Below are 15,555 nucleotides of genomic sequence, written 5' to 3'. Positions count from 1 at the left end.
TTGAACAGAAATCTCTGGACCCACAGTAAGTATGTCAATTCCTATTTTGTATTTTAAATGAGGCATGAATTTTATTTATTTATTTATTTATTTATTTATTTATTTTTAAAGATTTTATTTATTTATTTGAGAGAATGAGAGAGAGAGCACATAAGAAGGGGGAGGGTCAGAGGGAGAAGCAGACTCCCTGCCGAGCAGGGAGCCCGATGCAGGACTCGATCCAGGGACTCCAGGATCATGACCTGAGCCGAAGGCAGTCGCTTAACCAACTGAGCCACCCAGGCGCCCGAGGCATGAATTTTAAGTGATCTACAAGTGCAGTTTGGTATAAATAGCCTCTCTGGTACTTCAAATGAAAGTATAACGTGAAACCATCGATGTTAATTTATCCCGAGCACACAGAAGGTATCAGGGGTTCATTGCAACATACTTCAGTGTCACGGGGGCAGTGCTCTTACTGAGAACAATGGACCCTTGTATCTTTGAAAAAGCTTGTCCCTGGCTGAAAACCAGCACATCTGAGCTACTAAAGGTGGACGTGCTGACTTCCATGAGCCAGCTCACTGAGCAGCTATCCCTGCTGGCTCGTTTGCTCTGAGCAACAGGTTAACCCAGAAGACTCCCAGAGGAATCTCGTTCTCCTAAGGCAACCGGGATGTGTGGTGGATATAGCTGGGGTCCGGGAATAGAAAAAATGCTCATCGCCAATGAATCTCTATTTGTCTACATCAAATGAGGACCATAAGGAATTCACATGGGTGATCTTTTATATTCTCAAATAGAACATAACAGCAATGTCAAGGAAGGAACATTAGGAATAGGTGATTTTTTTTTTTAAATTAAATTTTTTTTGGTTTTATTTAGATTCAAGTTAGTTAACATATAGTGTATTATTAATTTTGGGATAGTCTTTTTCCTTTTTCTTTTTTTTTTATTATTATGTTACGTTAATCACCATACATTACATCATTAGTTTTTGATGTAGTGTTCCATGATTCATTGTTTGAGCATAACACCCAGTGCTCCATGCGATACGTGCCCTCCTTAATACCCATCACCTGGCTAACCCATTCCCCCATCCCCTCCCCTCTAAAACCCTCAGTTTGTTACCTGGAGTCCATAATCTCTCATGGTTCGTCTCCCCCCGCCCCCGATTCCCCCCCCTTTAGGTGATTTTAATGATCTCTTCCCATCCAAACGAGGAAAGGATGATTGTGGCCTGAGCATGTGGCTTTGCTAACTAACACATAATGTATTTTGATGGCATATGTGTTGATTCTCTTTCCACAAACCTTGCTTATAAACCTCGATGTGTTCTAAGACTAATACAAATGAATGCAAGGTGTGGTTTGGGTTCTATTCTCACGTGCAAGGAGCCCTTGTTTTTACAAGTGTCTCTTTTTCTTGGCTGTTCAGCAGGAGTCATAATTTCCCTCATGGATCTCCTGGAGATGTGCGTCCAAAGAAAAAACTCTGGGTGTAACAGTCTCACTGAAGAGCACAGTAAACTACAGGTGACCTTTGAACAATGTGAGAGCTGGGGCACTGACCACCCTCACCCATAGTCAAAAATCCATGAATAACTTTTGACTGCCCCCCCACCCCCAACCTAACGACTGATCGCTTACTGCTGACTGGAAGCCTTGCCCATAACATAAATAGTTGATTAACACATATTTTGTATGTTACATGTCTTACAGACTGTATTCTTACAATGAAGTAAGCTAGAGAAAAGAAAATGTTATTAAGAAAATCATAAGAAAGAAAATACATTTACAGGACTGTACTGCATTTACTGGAAAAGATCCGCATGAGTGGACCTGCAAGGTTCAAACCTGTGTTGTTCAAGGGTCAACTCTCCTTTCATGAAAGGAAACAGAAATCATTTTTTGATAAAAAATTATTCCTAAAACAAGTCCCCAAACTCTCCGATACTGGAGTGACTGAAAACCTATGCTGTTTTGAGTGTTTTTTCCCTAAAACCCTAAAGTTGAAGGTTTTTCTTTTAAAGTGGTATGTTGTATGTGGTACCTTTAAGGATAGTATCTGTGATAATATTAAGTAACGTTCCTTAAGTGGATAAGGATACTGTCCCTACACAATGGTCTCCTGTCACCTAAATTTAAGTCAGAATGTCCGGGGAATGGATGGAGTGGTGGTAGAAGGTGGCTGGCTAATGAGGGGGGACCCTGATGGTCCACTGTACATTCCTCAGCCTTTCTTAATTGGCCCATGATTTTAGATCCAAGAATGCATTTCTGGAAACTTCTATCTTAGTGACAAGAGAGCATTTAAATGAAATTACAGGAAGCGCTGTGGAATGCCCAAGTGAAACAGATACAGACCACGCTTTCTTTCCTGTCAGGTGCTATTTCTAGCACCAAGGAAGCAAAGCTGGGACGTGCCCGCCAAAATCACGTGGGGCAGAGTAGACCGCATTGAGGAAGCTGGGCGGGTTCTAACAATAGGCTCTGATCTGATGAAACCTACCAAAGACAGAAGGGTGAGGCAGCTAGTAGGCTGACGAGGAAGCGATACATTGCAGGCCAAATGAGACTTGACAGAAAACACAGAAGCCAGGGCTGAAACAGAATCTTAGTTTGATGGAGATTTGAGGTGTGTCTGCAGAAGGGTGTGGTTTGGTTAAGGGAAGGCAATGTGGGAATTTGCAGCTGAATTGTGGAAAGGAGGCCAGGGACAAGAGGCTGATGATGGACTTAAAAGACCAGAGCTGGATCATAATAGAAAGCAGAACATGAGAGAGTGTAGGATTTCTGAATGAGATACCGAACTGTCTGGAAAATAGAAGGGGCCGCTTTCTAATAGAATACTCCAAGCATTCTGTTGCACAGCAAGCGGGGAGAGCTCAAAGGGACACTGGGAGCAGGCAGGCCAAGGGCAAGTCTGAAAAAGGGAGGAAGGAGCCAGACGAGGTCAAAGGGCCTGAGGGGGGAGATAATGGTACAAGGACCAGGGCAACAAAAACAAAGCACATCCCTTCTCCTTACAGTGGGGTTTCTTTTCTTTTCTTTCTTTCTTTTTTTTCCAATTACTGGGAAATATAAAAGACATACAGAGATGTGCATAAATATCATTTTAGGTTTTAAAATCCTATTAATTATAACTATATAGGGCGCCTGGGTGGCTCAGATGGTTAGGCGTCTGCCTTCGGCTCAGGTCGTGATCCCGGGGTCCTGGGATCGAGTCCCGCATCGGGCTCCCTGCTCCTTGGGAGCCTGCTTCTCCCTCTGCCTCTCTCTCTCTCTCTCTCTGTCTCTCATGAATAAATAAATAAAATCTTTAAAAAAAAATTTATAACTATATATACAATGTGAATGGACTTAATGCCCCAGAACTGTATGTTTAAAAATGGTTAAAATGGGAAATTTCACATTATGTGTGTCTGTACCACAATTTTAAAAACTACATATACATATAGGGAAGTACTTACACTTATCTTTATATATTTATTTCAAATTTGAGGTTCTAGATGCAAATGCCTGCAGGCCAGTTAGAAGAGAGCTCCCAAAGCAACCCTAACAACTGACGTATGTTTAAGTTTGAATCGTTAAGAAAGAGAAAACAGTTCCTCAATAACCAACCTAAATACCACGCTCCCAATCCCCCTGCCTTAAACAGACCAGCAGGAGAGCAAACTCTCCTCAACACGCGTGTGGGCAGTGAGAGTGCAGTAGCTCAGAAATCAGGGACGCTGGCTGCCCTGGGCTGAGTCTTCCCTCCCAGCAGGTCTGTTTTGATCTCCCTCCATCCAGTCCCTGCTGCGATCAAGAGAGTGGCTTCACACAAAGCACAGGAAAGACCTTCTAATAAAAACAAACACTGTCCTCTCTCGCTGTCAAGGTTACACCTCGAAATGTTTGCAAGGTTAGAGGAAGGATACGAAGATGATTTTCAACCTTAACTCCTGATTTAACCCACAAGATTCAGAGTCGGATTGTAAGCTGACTTTCGGGGCCCCAAGGCCTCTGCAAAAGTGACTGACTTTTTATTCTATCCCTTATGGCTCCCAGTTCTAATGCAGAAAGAATGCTGAACATCTTCCTTTAACTTGGCGCCTTTCATTCTTGGTGCAATAGGAAACTGGGCTTCTAATTCCTGGTTTCAACCCACTTGAACAGGAAACCAATCCTAGAGCCCAACACAGTCACCTGCGTTGCAAGACAATTCTTGAAGGTCAATTCAGGAAGCCCTCTCTCCTCCAGAAGTGAGTGTGAGGAGAGAGGGACAGCTGACCTTGACTGCCAGCTTCCTGTGTTCCTGCATTTTACTCTGAGGCTTTTCATTTGGTCTTCACAGCAACTCACAGGTGCTGATTTCATATCAGACACAATTTTCTAGATAAAGAAGCTGAGGCTCAGAGAGGTGAGTTAACTTGCTCAACTCTGTCTCCATCGTAGGAGGCCCAGTCAAGATTTAAACTTAATTCTGCATGACCTCAAAGCTTTCTTCTTTCAACCATACTATGTTTTCAATTGCCCATTTGCTATGGGGCAAGTCCCTCACCTTCTCCAAGCTTCTGCTTCTGGTTTGAAACGCAGAGTTGAGCCCACACACCCCAAGGCACTGGGTGAGATGTGCTTGAGGTAATGCATGGAACAGGGATTTGAAAGCTAATGAACCGTAAAAAGAGATTCGTTTTTCTTTCTGCTATACTATTTTCCTACGCGCTTGCGGGAATGGAGATATTGGTCAACTGTAAAGATCTGTCAAAAGTCCTACTACAAAAGGAAAAGTTACAGAGAAGATGACTTCTAGGGGACTGTGATCATCCCAAAGGGCTGTAAGGAAACCATGAACTTAAGTTTAAACATATTTATTCTCACCGGATAAACTTCCTTTGAGCAATTCGGCCACTGCATCTTATTTCCTGGTCCATTTTTTATTAAAACATTTTTTAAAAAGATTTTATTTTTAAGTAATCTCTACACCCAATGTGGGGCTGAAACTCACTACCCTTGAGATCAAGAGTCGCGTGCTCCACCGACTGAGCCAGCCAGCCAGGGGCCCCTCTTATTCCCTGTTCTAAAAAGTTATTATTCAGAATTAATCACCAGCTGCCCCCAGTTCCATAATGAAAAGTTGCCTACTTAAAAAAAAGGAAGTTGTCTACTCTTGAATTAGAGGCTACTCTGGGGGTACCTGGCTGCCTCAGTGTGTGGAGCGTGTGACTCCTGATCTCGGGGTTGTGAGTTAGAGCCCCATGTTGGGTGTGGAGATAATCTAAAAACAAAATCTTTTATTTTATTTATTTAAAAAAATATTTTACTTATTTATTTGAGAGAGAGAGCAACAGAGAACATGAGTGGGGGTGGGGGGAGGAGTAGAGAGAGAGGGAGAAGCAGACTCCCCACTGAGCAGGGAGCCCCATGCAGGACTCAATCCCAGGACCCCGAGATCATGACCTGAGCTGAAGGCAGACGCTTAACCGACTGAGCCACTAACCCTAAGAAGAACATCTTTTAAAAAAAGAAGCTACTCTGATAAAAGAGGTGCAGAATTGTTCTCTGAAGAACAGTGGCTGCTTAACTCAATTTTCTATCAAGTTCAGCACAGACCCCCAAGTCAGAAGTGCAGCCTGTTTCCTGCTTTAACTCCAGGCTCACCATCGTCAAGCCTCTTGCTCTGGGAGCTGTCCGGCCCCACAGTGTTTCTGAGGTCAAGTGTTTCTTATGCTCCCTAGCTGTTCCTCCTTCCAATAGGGTTTTGAGATGATTCCTCCTTCCCATACAAAAGCAATCATGTCCTGCCCTCCTATACTATGTCAAATGCTTCTGAATGGTCTCAGGTGACTTTCTTCTGTAATGCAGAACTGGGGCAGAAATGAGACGCCATCAACCCTGCACGGGATGCATTCCTGGTGGAACACAGTCTGGGGAGATAGCAAAAGGCACACAGGAGCTCAGTCTGTGCTCAGAAGCAAAGGCAGCAGGGTGACTTATCCAAAGTACTTTATTACTTCTTTTTTTCCTGTAGGGTAATCCCACACATATCAACCTGCCAAGCGCTAAAGGGTTAGTTGTGGGGGAATGGAGTTTCAGGAAAACCCTGAATTAGCCTGTAAAGGTTCACCAACATGATATACAAGAAACGAGGAGGGAAGAAACGTTTGAGCTGTGTTAGACTGCACCAAGGGATACAGATTTCTAGAGAAGACTGTAAATGGTCTTCTATTATCTAGAATCATCCTGCCAAAGTGAGGAACACAGCGATGAGGGAGGCAGCACGCAGTGAGCCAGAAGCAGCAACTGCTCTTCTCGTTGTGCGGCAATACGCTGAGATGTTGTTGGTTCTCTAATAAATAATTATGCAATCCACATCTAATTTCTGTGTTATAAGAAAAGGGAGAAGAGTATGCTGGCAAAGGAGGCAAGAATCCTAGGAAACGCAGGACTTTAGTCCACAGTACTATAAATCTCCCCCCTATTTATAGGGAAGCAGACATTTTAACAGCATTATCTCCATGAAGAATGGGAATTCAGAAAGAAAAATAAAATATCGGAAAGGAAAGGGGTTCATCGTTAGGGTAGTGCATGTGTGAGACAGCGTTAACTCAGGAACATTTCTTCTCTTTTACCCACCTTCTTTTTACTTGGGAAGGTTTCCTTGAAAACAGCCCTACTTTGTGAAATCAGTCATTCAGAACCTGCCTTTGCCACTCAGAGTGGGGTGGTTCCAGATCAGATGGCAGTGGTCTGAGGCTCCTGGAGCAGGCCAGGGAGAGTGAGGCCCCTGACAGTGGTCTGTGTGAGAGGGCCCAGGGCGGGGACAGGCGCTGCAGACAGTCGGGCAGGCTCGCCCGGGCAGGAAGGTGTGGCAAGGAACACAGGGCCGCATCTACCTTCTGTTTCAGATCTCCAGGGTCAGAGAACTCACCTCTTCTAACTAGACCATTTTTCTTTATGTCGAACCTGGGTCTCCTCCCTTTACTGATCTCCACCCACTCTGTATCCCAGAACATGCTCGTCTCTTGTTCATGACATGGCCTTTCAACATGACAAACCTTTTGTGGCCTAACTATCCCAATTCGGTCCTGAAATTCATCCGTTCACACACATTTACGGAGGGCCCACAACGTCCATCCTGTGCCTGTCACCGCCGTCCTTCCTCTGTAGGTGGGTCCCCCCTTTAAGGAGTAGTTCCCCACCCTCATCCCCACTTTCGAACACAGTACTGAATTCTGAAGAACAGAGCAGGAAGATCACCTCCATCATTCCAGATACTCTCCCAGCTCTGCTTCTTTCAGGATATGGGACACTGGGAAGCTATGTAATGTCCTCGTACTTTAGTTTCCATGTGTATAAAATGGGGCGAATACCATCAGTTCCTACCTAACAGGGATGCCGAGACTAAAGCAGTTAACAGGCACGAGGTGACTGCATGCCTGGCACACAGAAAGCCCTAGGTAAGCATGAGGCTTAGCAGTAAGATTAACGTCAAGCTCTTGGATGATGTGACTCTGCTATGTCCTCTCTCCACGTATACTGTTGGTTTATGCATCTGATCTGGAAGGAGGAGCGATGTTACTGTCTGTGACATTTGAGAGACCCACAGAATGTGCGAGGGATGAAGGAATGGGAGAAGAAGCAACCAGCTTAAAGGCTGAGCACCCTGACAATCATGGGCTATCAATGGGGACAAATCCAGTAGCCAGGGCTGAAGCCGCAGAATTCAAAATAGAGATGTGCAGCTGGGTGTCAAGATGAACTGAGTGAGGTCCTGGGAAGTTCAGGTTTTCTGACTGAAGGCTCATTATCCAGCTGTTTAGAGATGCATTAGACAGGGGCGCCTGGGTGGCTCAGTCGTTGGGCGTCTGCCTTCGGCTCAGGTCATGATCTCAGGGTCCTGGGATCGAGCCCCACATTGGGCTCCCCGCTCGGCGGGAAGCCTGCTTCTCCCTCTCCCACTCTCCCTGCTTGTGTTCCCTCTCTCTGTCAAATAAATAAATAAAAAATCTTAAAAAAAAAAAAAAAAGAAATGCATTAGACAACCCAGCAACTCTACTTCTGGGTGTATACCCCAAAGAATTGAAAGCAGAGTCTTAAAGAGATATTTTTATACACATGTTCATAGCAGCATTGTTTATGTGAGTCAGGAAGTGTAATTAGCCAAAATGGTCACTGACAGATGAATGAATCAACAAAATGTGACATATACATACAGTGGAAGGAAGAAAATTCTGACATATGCAAGAACATGGATGAACCCTGACATTACTCTAAGTAAATGATACAGACCGAGTGTTTGTACCCTCTCCTTGCCATTCATATGTTAAAGACTAATCATCAATGTGATCAGTGTTAGGGGACATGGGGACTTTGGGGACAACTAGGTTGATGGAATTAGGAGGAGGCGGGGCTTTCAGGGTGATTAGGTCAGGAGACGGGAAGCCTCAGGAATGGGATCAGTGCCCTCCTAAAACAGACCCTAGTGAGACCCCAGTTCTCTTCCACCTGAGGATACAATGAGAACACAGCCGTGCATGACAAAGGAAGCCGGCCCCACCAGACGCCTGCCTGAGCCCTGATCTTGGATGCCCCAGCCTCCAAAACTGAACTTTGTTGTTCATTAGCGACCCAGTCTGTGCTGTTCCTTCCAGCAGCCTGAAAGGGCTGAGATGGAGAATAAGCCCATCATGAAAGAGACCAGAACTGGATGGTTTCACTTATATGAGATATACAGACCAATCAGATTCGTAGAGACAGAAGGGGGAAGGGTGGCTACCAGGGGTGGGGCTGGGGGTGGGGGTGGGAATGGGGAGCTGGGGTTTAATGGGTGCAGAGTTTAGGTTTTGGAAGACAGAAAGAACTCTGGAGATGGGTGGTGCTTGCACCACAATGTGAATGTCCTTAACACTTTTTTTTTTTAAGATATTTATTTATTTATTTATTTATTTATTTATTTATTTATTTGAGACAGAGAGAATGAGAGAGACAGAGAGCACATGAGAGGGGGGAGGGTCAGAGGGAGAAGCAGGCTCCCTGCCGAGCAGGGAGCCTGATGCGGGACTCGATCCCGGGACTCCAGGATCATGACCTGAGCCGAAGGCAGTCGCTTAACCAACTGAGCCACCCAGGCGCCCTGTCCTTAACACTTTTGAACTGTACACCCCAACATGGTAGAGATGGTAAGTGTCAGGTTATGTGGATTATACAATTAAACATATTTCACAAATATCATACATATAGCTCCAGAAAACCACAATGAAGGATGAGAACTATGGCAGAAACAGACGAGGAAGATACTGCTCATGGTTTCACAAGCCTTAAGAAGTTGCTCAAAAGATGGGGCGCCTGGGTGGCTCAGTTGTTAAGCGTCTGCCTTCGGCTCAGGTCATGGTCCCAGGGTCCTGGGATCGAGCCCCGCATCGGGCTCCCTGCTTGGCGGGAAGCCTGCTTCTCCCTCTCCCACTCCCCCTGCTTATGTTCCCTCTCTTGTTGTGCGTCTCTCTGTCAAATAAATAAAAATCTTTAAAAAAAAAAAAAAAAAGGAAAAAAACATAAGTTGCTCAAAAGAGCAAGCCCTGAATGTGTCAGCTGTAGAATCCTGTTCCCCAAAGCCCCTCCTCACTCAGGCCTGCTCCTGGGAAGTAGAGGGTAGCTTTGGGAGCACAGGCCCTGGGGCAAGGATAGCTTCTGCCCGTGGCCATGGGCCTTGGTCAGGTGGTTCAACCTCTTTCCCCTGCACTTTCCATATCTGGACGGGACAAGCTGTGTGCCTCACCCCCCTCCCCCACCGCCACCCCGCCACTGGACCGATGCACAGGGGAGGTGGAGCTTACCTGAACATCATACAGGAACCGGAAACGGCTTCCCTTATTGGCAGCATCTCTCACAGCCCGAGCCAGCTGCACCGTCCCTTTCCCACCGACGGACCAGTGATAGCAGGGGACCGCATCAAAGGCGCCAGCCCGCTTCGCGAGCTCACAAACTAAGTCAATCTCAGCACGGGTGTCAGTCCTAGTGATGAAAACATTTGTGGTTTTGCATCTGTATTCATTTAGTGATGTTTTTAAAGAAAGACTAACCGTTCATACAGAACTTTGCTCCCTAACACTGAATATATTCTCAACATCAGAAGTGGTTACATTGTGTTTAGATAAATCAGACTTAAAGAAAAGCATTGGCGGGAAAAAAAAAACCTCTCCAACAGGACTCAAATATTTCAAGTTGTTAAGGGTTTTATTGAGAAAATCCCATAACATAACCCTTTGATCATCCATAGTCTTTCAGACAGAAATGCCGGGTGGAATTTAAAAAAAATAAATAAATAAAAGCCAAGGAAATGTTAACTCACTATATAGATTTCATTTCCCATAAACATTTGGGAAACTTCTGTTAAAATGAAACCAACCCAACCCAAACCAAACAAACAAACAGAAGGAGCAGAATATTTCTATATAGTTTTAGATGAAGCCGGGAAAGACCAAACACCCTCGAGACACAGAGTTCACACGGTGGCCCAGCAAGAGGAACATATTTTAAGTGGGGGGGCTTCACTTACTTGAAGACATTCAGAGCCACAATAACGGGAACCCCAAAGAGCTGAGCAATCTGAATCTGCTTCTGAAGGTTACAGCAGCCGTCTGCCACCAGCTGGATGTTCTGGAAGAAAACCAGACCCCCATGTACGCCTCCCACCAATGCTGCCAAACTTAACTGGCCAGTCCACTCTGGCGGGTTTTGCTTCCATCTTGCTCCCTTTACTGTCCTAGAAGCTATTAAACAAGCCCATAAAACACTTTTTCCTCCAAGAAAAGGTGGCTTACAGAAGGAGAAGGCTCATTTTCAAAATAATTTCTGAAATCAGTCTGGGTCCAATGGTGTATCGAGGTCTTGAGCCAGGCGGCTATTTCTGCTGCTGACTGGTGGCCAAGGCACAAGCAATGTGCTCGTTCTCTTGTAGGTTGGTACAAGGCCCCGGGGAGGGTGGGGAGCGTGGCCCGGCCATTCCCGGCTCAAATCCCAGGTGCCATCTGTAGGAGCTAAGAGGTTCTGTTGCCAGTAAATCAAAGTCTATTTACCCAAGAGTCAAGCAGCTCAAGTGAGTGATTAAAGCCAAATGTATATGCTCCAAAAGTCAGTTTTTTCCTTAGCAGAAGAATACACGGGTGTAAGCTTCCTATTTGTTTCTGTGCTGGAGACTGGGCTCCTGTCTGATGGCTGCTCAGAGGGTAGGAAACAGTACATATGTGACTCCTACATCCATCATTTCTTAAGAATGAAGAATTAAATGAATGGACTTGATCCCTCGCCCCCACCCATTTCCTCCGGGATCATGAGAAAAGCAGTTTCCCAAGAGGCCACTGGTGGAGGACTCATTGACTGATTGAGATTCAGTTGCTAGACAATGGTTAACTGGATTTAAATGGTTCTGCACATAAGCCTTCAAGACACCTGCTCTTACCTCCTCTGTATATTCTTTCTTTAGCGGGACACCAGCAGTTACCTGAGACAAGAAAAGGCAGAAATGAAGAAAAAACCCATTAGAATGCTTATTCTGATACTTGTTGCATTTAAGAGTAGCCAGGTAGGTTGAATTTCTAGCAGCTTCATGGAAAATGCATCCGAATGAGCCCTACTGGACTGCAGTGTTTGTTTCTGTAGGGGCTGAAGGACTTCCTTTCTCCCACCCTACCTTTTGCCTGCACATCTGCACCCACCTCCAATCCTGTGCACGCCACCACCCAGCAGATGCACAACCCCCACTTCATCTCCTGTACCCACTTCCATGGAAGCCAAATACATCCACAAGGGTACAGAACGGTAGCAGGGAACTCTTAGAGCAAATGCCTTTTACTTAACTGTACCCAGCAGGCTGGGCGTGTTGAAAAGCCCAAATCTATTGAAAAGATTTGAGTGGATTTGACAAGGGTAACTCGCTTGGAAATCAGCAACTTGCCAATGTGTTTGCCATTCTGGGGGCTTGGTTTTCTTCTCTTTAAAAAAATAAATGGTGGTTAATTGGCATCGTACTAAACACTGAAGGGAGGAAGATTTATTTATTGTTACTGGGAATCTTGACCACTTTATCCTGTCCTTTTTTGTTGTTGTTGCTGTTAAAAAAAAAAAAAAAAGCTTACTCTGATAAAGATCTAAAGGAAAAACAAATCATGGTCACTTTTTGAAAAGGTGCATTTAAAAGCACAAAATGTGCTTTTAAACCAACAACTGGCAGCCCTAGCTGAACATAAGTCTTATTGGAAGCTTTTAAAAAACACTGATGTGGGCGCCTGGGTGGCTCAGTCGTTAAGTGTCTGCCTTTGGCTCAGGTCATGATCCCAGGGTCCTGGGATCGAGTCCCGCATCGGGCTCCCTGCTCGGCAGGAAGCCTGCTTCTCCCTCTCCCGCTCCCCCTGCTTGTGTTCCTGCTCTTGCTATCTTTCTGTCAAATAAATAAATAAAATCTTTAAAAAAACCCCCACTGATGTCCAGACCAATTTAACCAGGATTTCTGGGAGTGAGACCCAGGATCAGTATAGGTGATTCTAACTTGAACCAACATTGAGAACTTTCTTACTGGTGCCCATTATCCTAGCATAAAATGGAACTTATAATTTGAGTGAAACCTGACTTATATAAGGTGTACCATCATTCTCAATAAATTCTAAATCATGTTAAAGTAATTCTAAATAATGTTAAGGTAATTGCCATTACTTTCCCCGTTTTGGGGCCTATTTCTCACAACAATGTAGGGGGTGGCAAGGGCAGTTTAAAGATGAAATATTAAAGTTGAGTAAGTAATATAATTTGTAATATTAATAGATTAAAGAGAAAAAACATATCTCAATAGACAAAGAAAGTTATTCAATATTTATTTAGAATAAAATCTTGGCAAAATAAGAATAGAAGCCAGTTTCCTTAATTTGATAAAAAATATATACTACAAACCTACAGAAAAATCATATGTAGTGAAGAAGTATTAAACATATTCTCTTCCAGATCAGGATAATAAAAGGAGGCTTACTATTACCACCCCTATCTAATAACTGCACTGCTAACTAGAAAGACCTAGTTAGCGACAAGAAAAAAGTATAAAGATTAGAAAGGAAGAAACAGAACTGTCATTATTTTCAGACATGACTGCCCACATGGAACTCTCAAATGTCTACAGATAAATTAGTACAATTACTAAGACAATTCTAAAGTCACAGGGATGTAATGTATAGCCTGTGACTGTAGTTAATAATACTGTATTGCATACTTGAAAGTTGCTGAGAGTAGATTTTTTTAAAGATTTTATTTATTTATTTGAGATAGAGAGAGAGAGAGCGCGCGTGCGCATGTGCACAAGCAGGGAGAGGGGCAGAAGGAGGGAGAAGCAGACTCCCTGCTGAGCAGGGAACCTGATGATGCGGGGCTTGATCCCAGGACTCTGAGATATGACCTGAGCTGATGGCAGATGCTTAACCAATGAGCCACTCAGGCACCCCGAGAGTAGATCTTAAAAGCCCTCACTGCAAGAAAAATTTTTAACTATGCATGGCGACAGATGCTAACTAGATTTGTGATCCTTTTGTAATGTATACAAATGTCCAATCATTCTATTTCACACTTAAAACTAATATAAAGTTTTGTGTCCATTAGACCTTATACTTTAAAAAGTCAGTGGACATAAAAGTAACATATAAGAATCCAGAAGTAACCTGTTAAACTATACAAGAATGTAAAGTACACAGTAGCAAATCCATAAAAAGATGAAGAAGCCGTTTGTGGAATAAACTGTAAATCGTTATTAAAATACACTTAAAAAGACCCAAATCAGTGAAGAGGCATTCCCATCATCTTAGACGACAACCTGTCAAATTTCCCTAAATTGATCTATTGATACGATGCCCTTCCAATAAAAATCCTGAAAAGATTCTTTATGGAACTTTATGAGCTAATTCTAAAATACATATGGAAGTCAAAAGGACCAATACCAGGCCGGGCACGCATGAAGAAACAGAACACCCTGGTGTGGAGTTTGCCATAAAGGTATCAAGGCAGCACAGACACAATTATATGTAAATAGACCAGCAGAACCGAAGAGAGATTCCAGAAAAAAACCTACACATGTATCACAAAGTAGGCCTAAAGATAAGACAGAAGGAGGGACTATTTAAATAAATAGTACTAGACCAATTGGTTATTAATATAAAAAAAAAAAAAAAGAAAGAAAAGAAGATCTGGTGATTGCACCATGCAAGAAAATCAGTAGCAATGGGTGTGATGGTTAATTTTAGGTATCAGTTTGTGCCACAGGGTAGCAGATAGTTGGTCAAACATTATTCTGAGTGTTTCTGTGGGGTCTCTTTGGGGTGAGAATAACATTTAAACTCGTGGACTCTGAGTAAAACAGATCCGTGCCCTGCCTCCTACTCCACGCACACCATGTGGGTGGTCTGTACCCAATCAGTTGAAGGCCCTAGTAGAACAAAAAGATTCTGTGCAAGAAAAATTCTCCAGCAGACTGCCTTCACAGTGGGACTGGAACTGGAACATGAGCCCTCCTAAATCTCCAGCCTGCTGACCGACTCTGTAGATTTTGGACTTGATAGCCTCCAAAGATGTGTGAGCCAATTCCTTATAATACATCTCTTTTTGCATAAATACACAGCATACTGGTTCTTAATACAATGTATTTTAAAGAATTAATGGTAAAGGATGTCAAGATCCATAAGTATAACAATGTTCGTTCTTACATTGCAGCATGAATGGTCAGCACTTTGGAAGACAGGATATGATTTAGAATTATTGGGGCTAAAATGGGCAAGTTCAAGGGTGACAGGATTTTCCACTGCACAGATTATGGAAAAAAAACAAGCTGAATAAACATAAGAGGCCGCCATGGTTATTTGTGTAACGATACCCAAAGGAAGTAGAAATTATAATGGATCAAAAACATTACCACAGAGTTGTTTCAAGTAAGAAGGAAAGACACTGAGATGGCTAATACAGAGTATAGGATTAAGAAGATGAAAGTTCATTTATCATTTAGTTGTTGAAAACACTTCCTGGATACAGACTTTATAGCTCTATTAGGGATACGCACATTAATAAGACATAGTCCCTGATCTCAAAGAATTCAGAGTAGAGAAGGGAGACACACAGAGACAGTCATAAACCAATGTGATGTGGAAGGCTCTTCTGGAGCTCAGGAGAGGGATACTAAGCTTTCCCAGGATTCCCGATCCTTTCCTTCTATCATTCTCCACCCAGATCTGTGCCTACCAATCGTGAGCCCTGTTAACAATCACTGGGGCTGGAACCATGATGTGAAGTGGAAGACGTACAAGAGTAAGGTCAGAGGGAAAAGCAACCACTGTAAAACAAGTACATACATTAAGAGGAACTAAAATAGGATTATAAATCACATAGAGAATTTTTATGGGACAGAAAGGAGACTATGGAAAAACACTCGACTAGAACTCAAGAGTCCCTTAAGAAGATGGATGATAGGAAGCAAATCACTGAATCCTTCTGTTAGCTTAGTCATTTCATCTTTACAAGGACTGAGCCAGACTCAGACAATCTCTAAGCCCTTTCCAGTATCAAA

The 15,555-nt window shown here is 43.6% G+C and overlaps 1 protein-coding gene across 3 annotated transcripts in view; it reads right to left on the bottom strand.

The window, feature by feature from the left end:
* MTHFD1L (methylenetetrahydrofolate dehydrogenase (NADP+ dependent) 1 like) overlaps window positions 1-15,555 on the bottom strand; it is a 185,731-nt gene that overhangs the window by 59,432 nt on the left and 110,744 nt on the right. For all 3 annotated transcript variants that reach the window (XM_034991006.1, XM_034991005.1, XM_034991007.1), the window contains 3 exons: window positions 11,425-11,466; window positions 10,522-10,622; window positions 9,800-9,977 (listed from right to left, as the gene is read on the bottom strand). In XM_034991006.1, the coding sequence (XP_034846897.1) occupies window positions 9,800-9,977; window positions 10,522-10,622; window positions 11,425-11,466 (321 nt within the window). The remainder of the gene's footprint in view (window positions 1-9,799; window positions 9,978-10,521; window positions 10,623-11,424; window positions 11,467-15,555) is intronic.

Source organism: Mirounga leonina, unplaced genomic scaffold (assembly GCF_011800145.1).
Source record: "Mirounga leonina isolate KUSES-001 unplaced genomic scaffold, KU_Mleo_1.0 Mir_53, whole genome shotgun sequence".
In the NCBI taxonomy this organism is placed as follows: domain Eukaryota; kingdom Metazoa; phylum Chordata; class Mammalia; order Carnivora; family Phocidae; genus Mirounga; species Mirounga leonina.
Note: the sequence above shows the minus strand (reverse complement) of the source record. Positions and strands in the feature narration are given on the sequence as shown.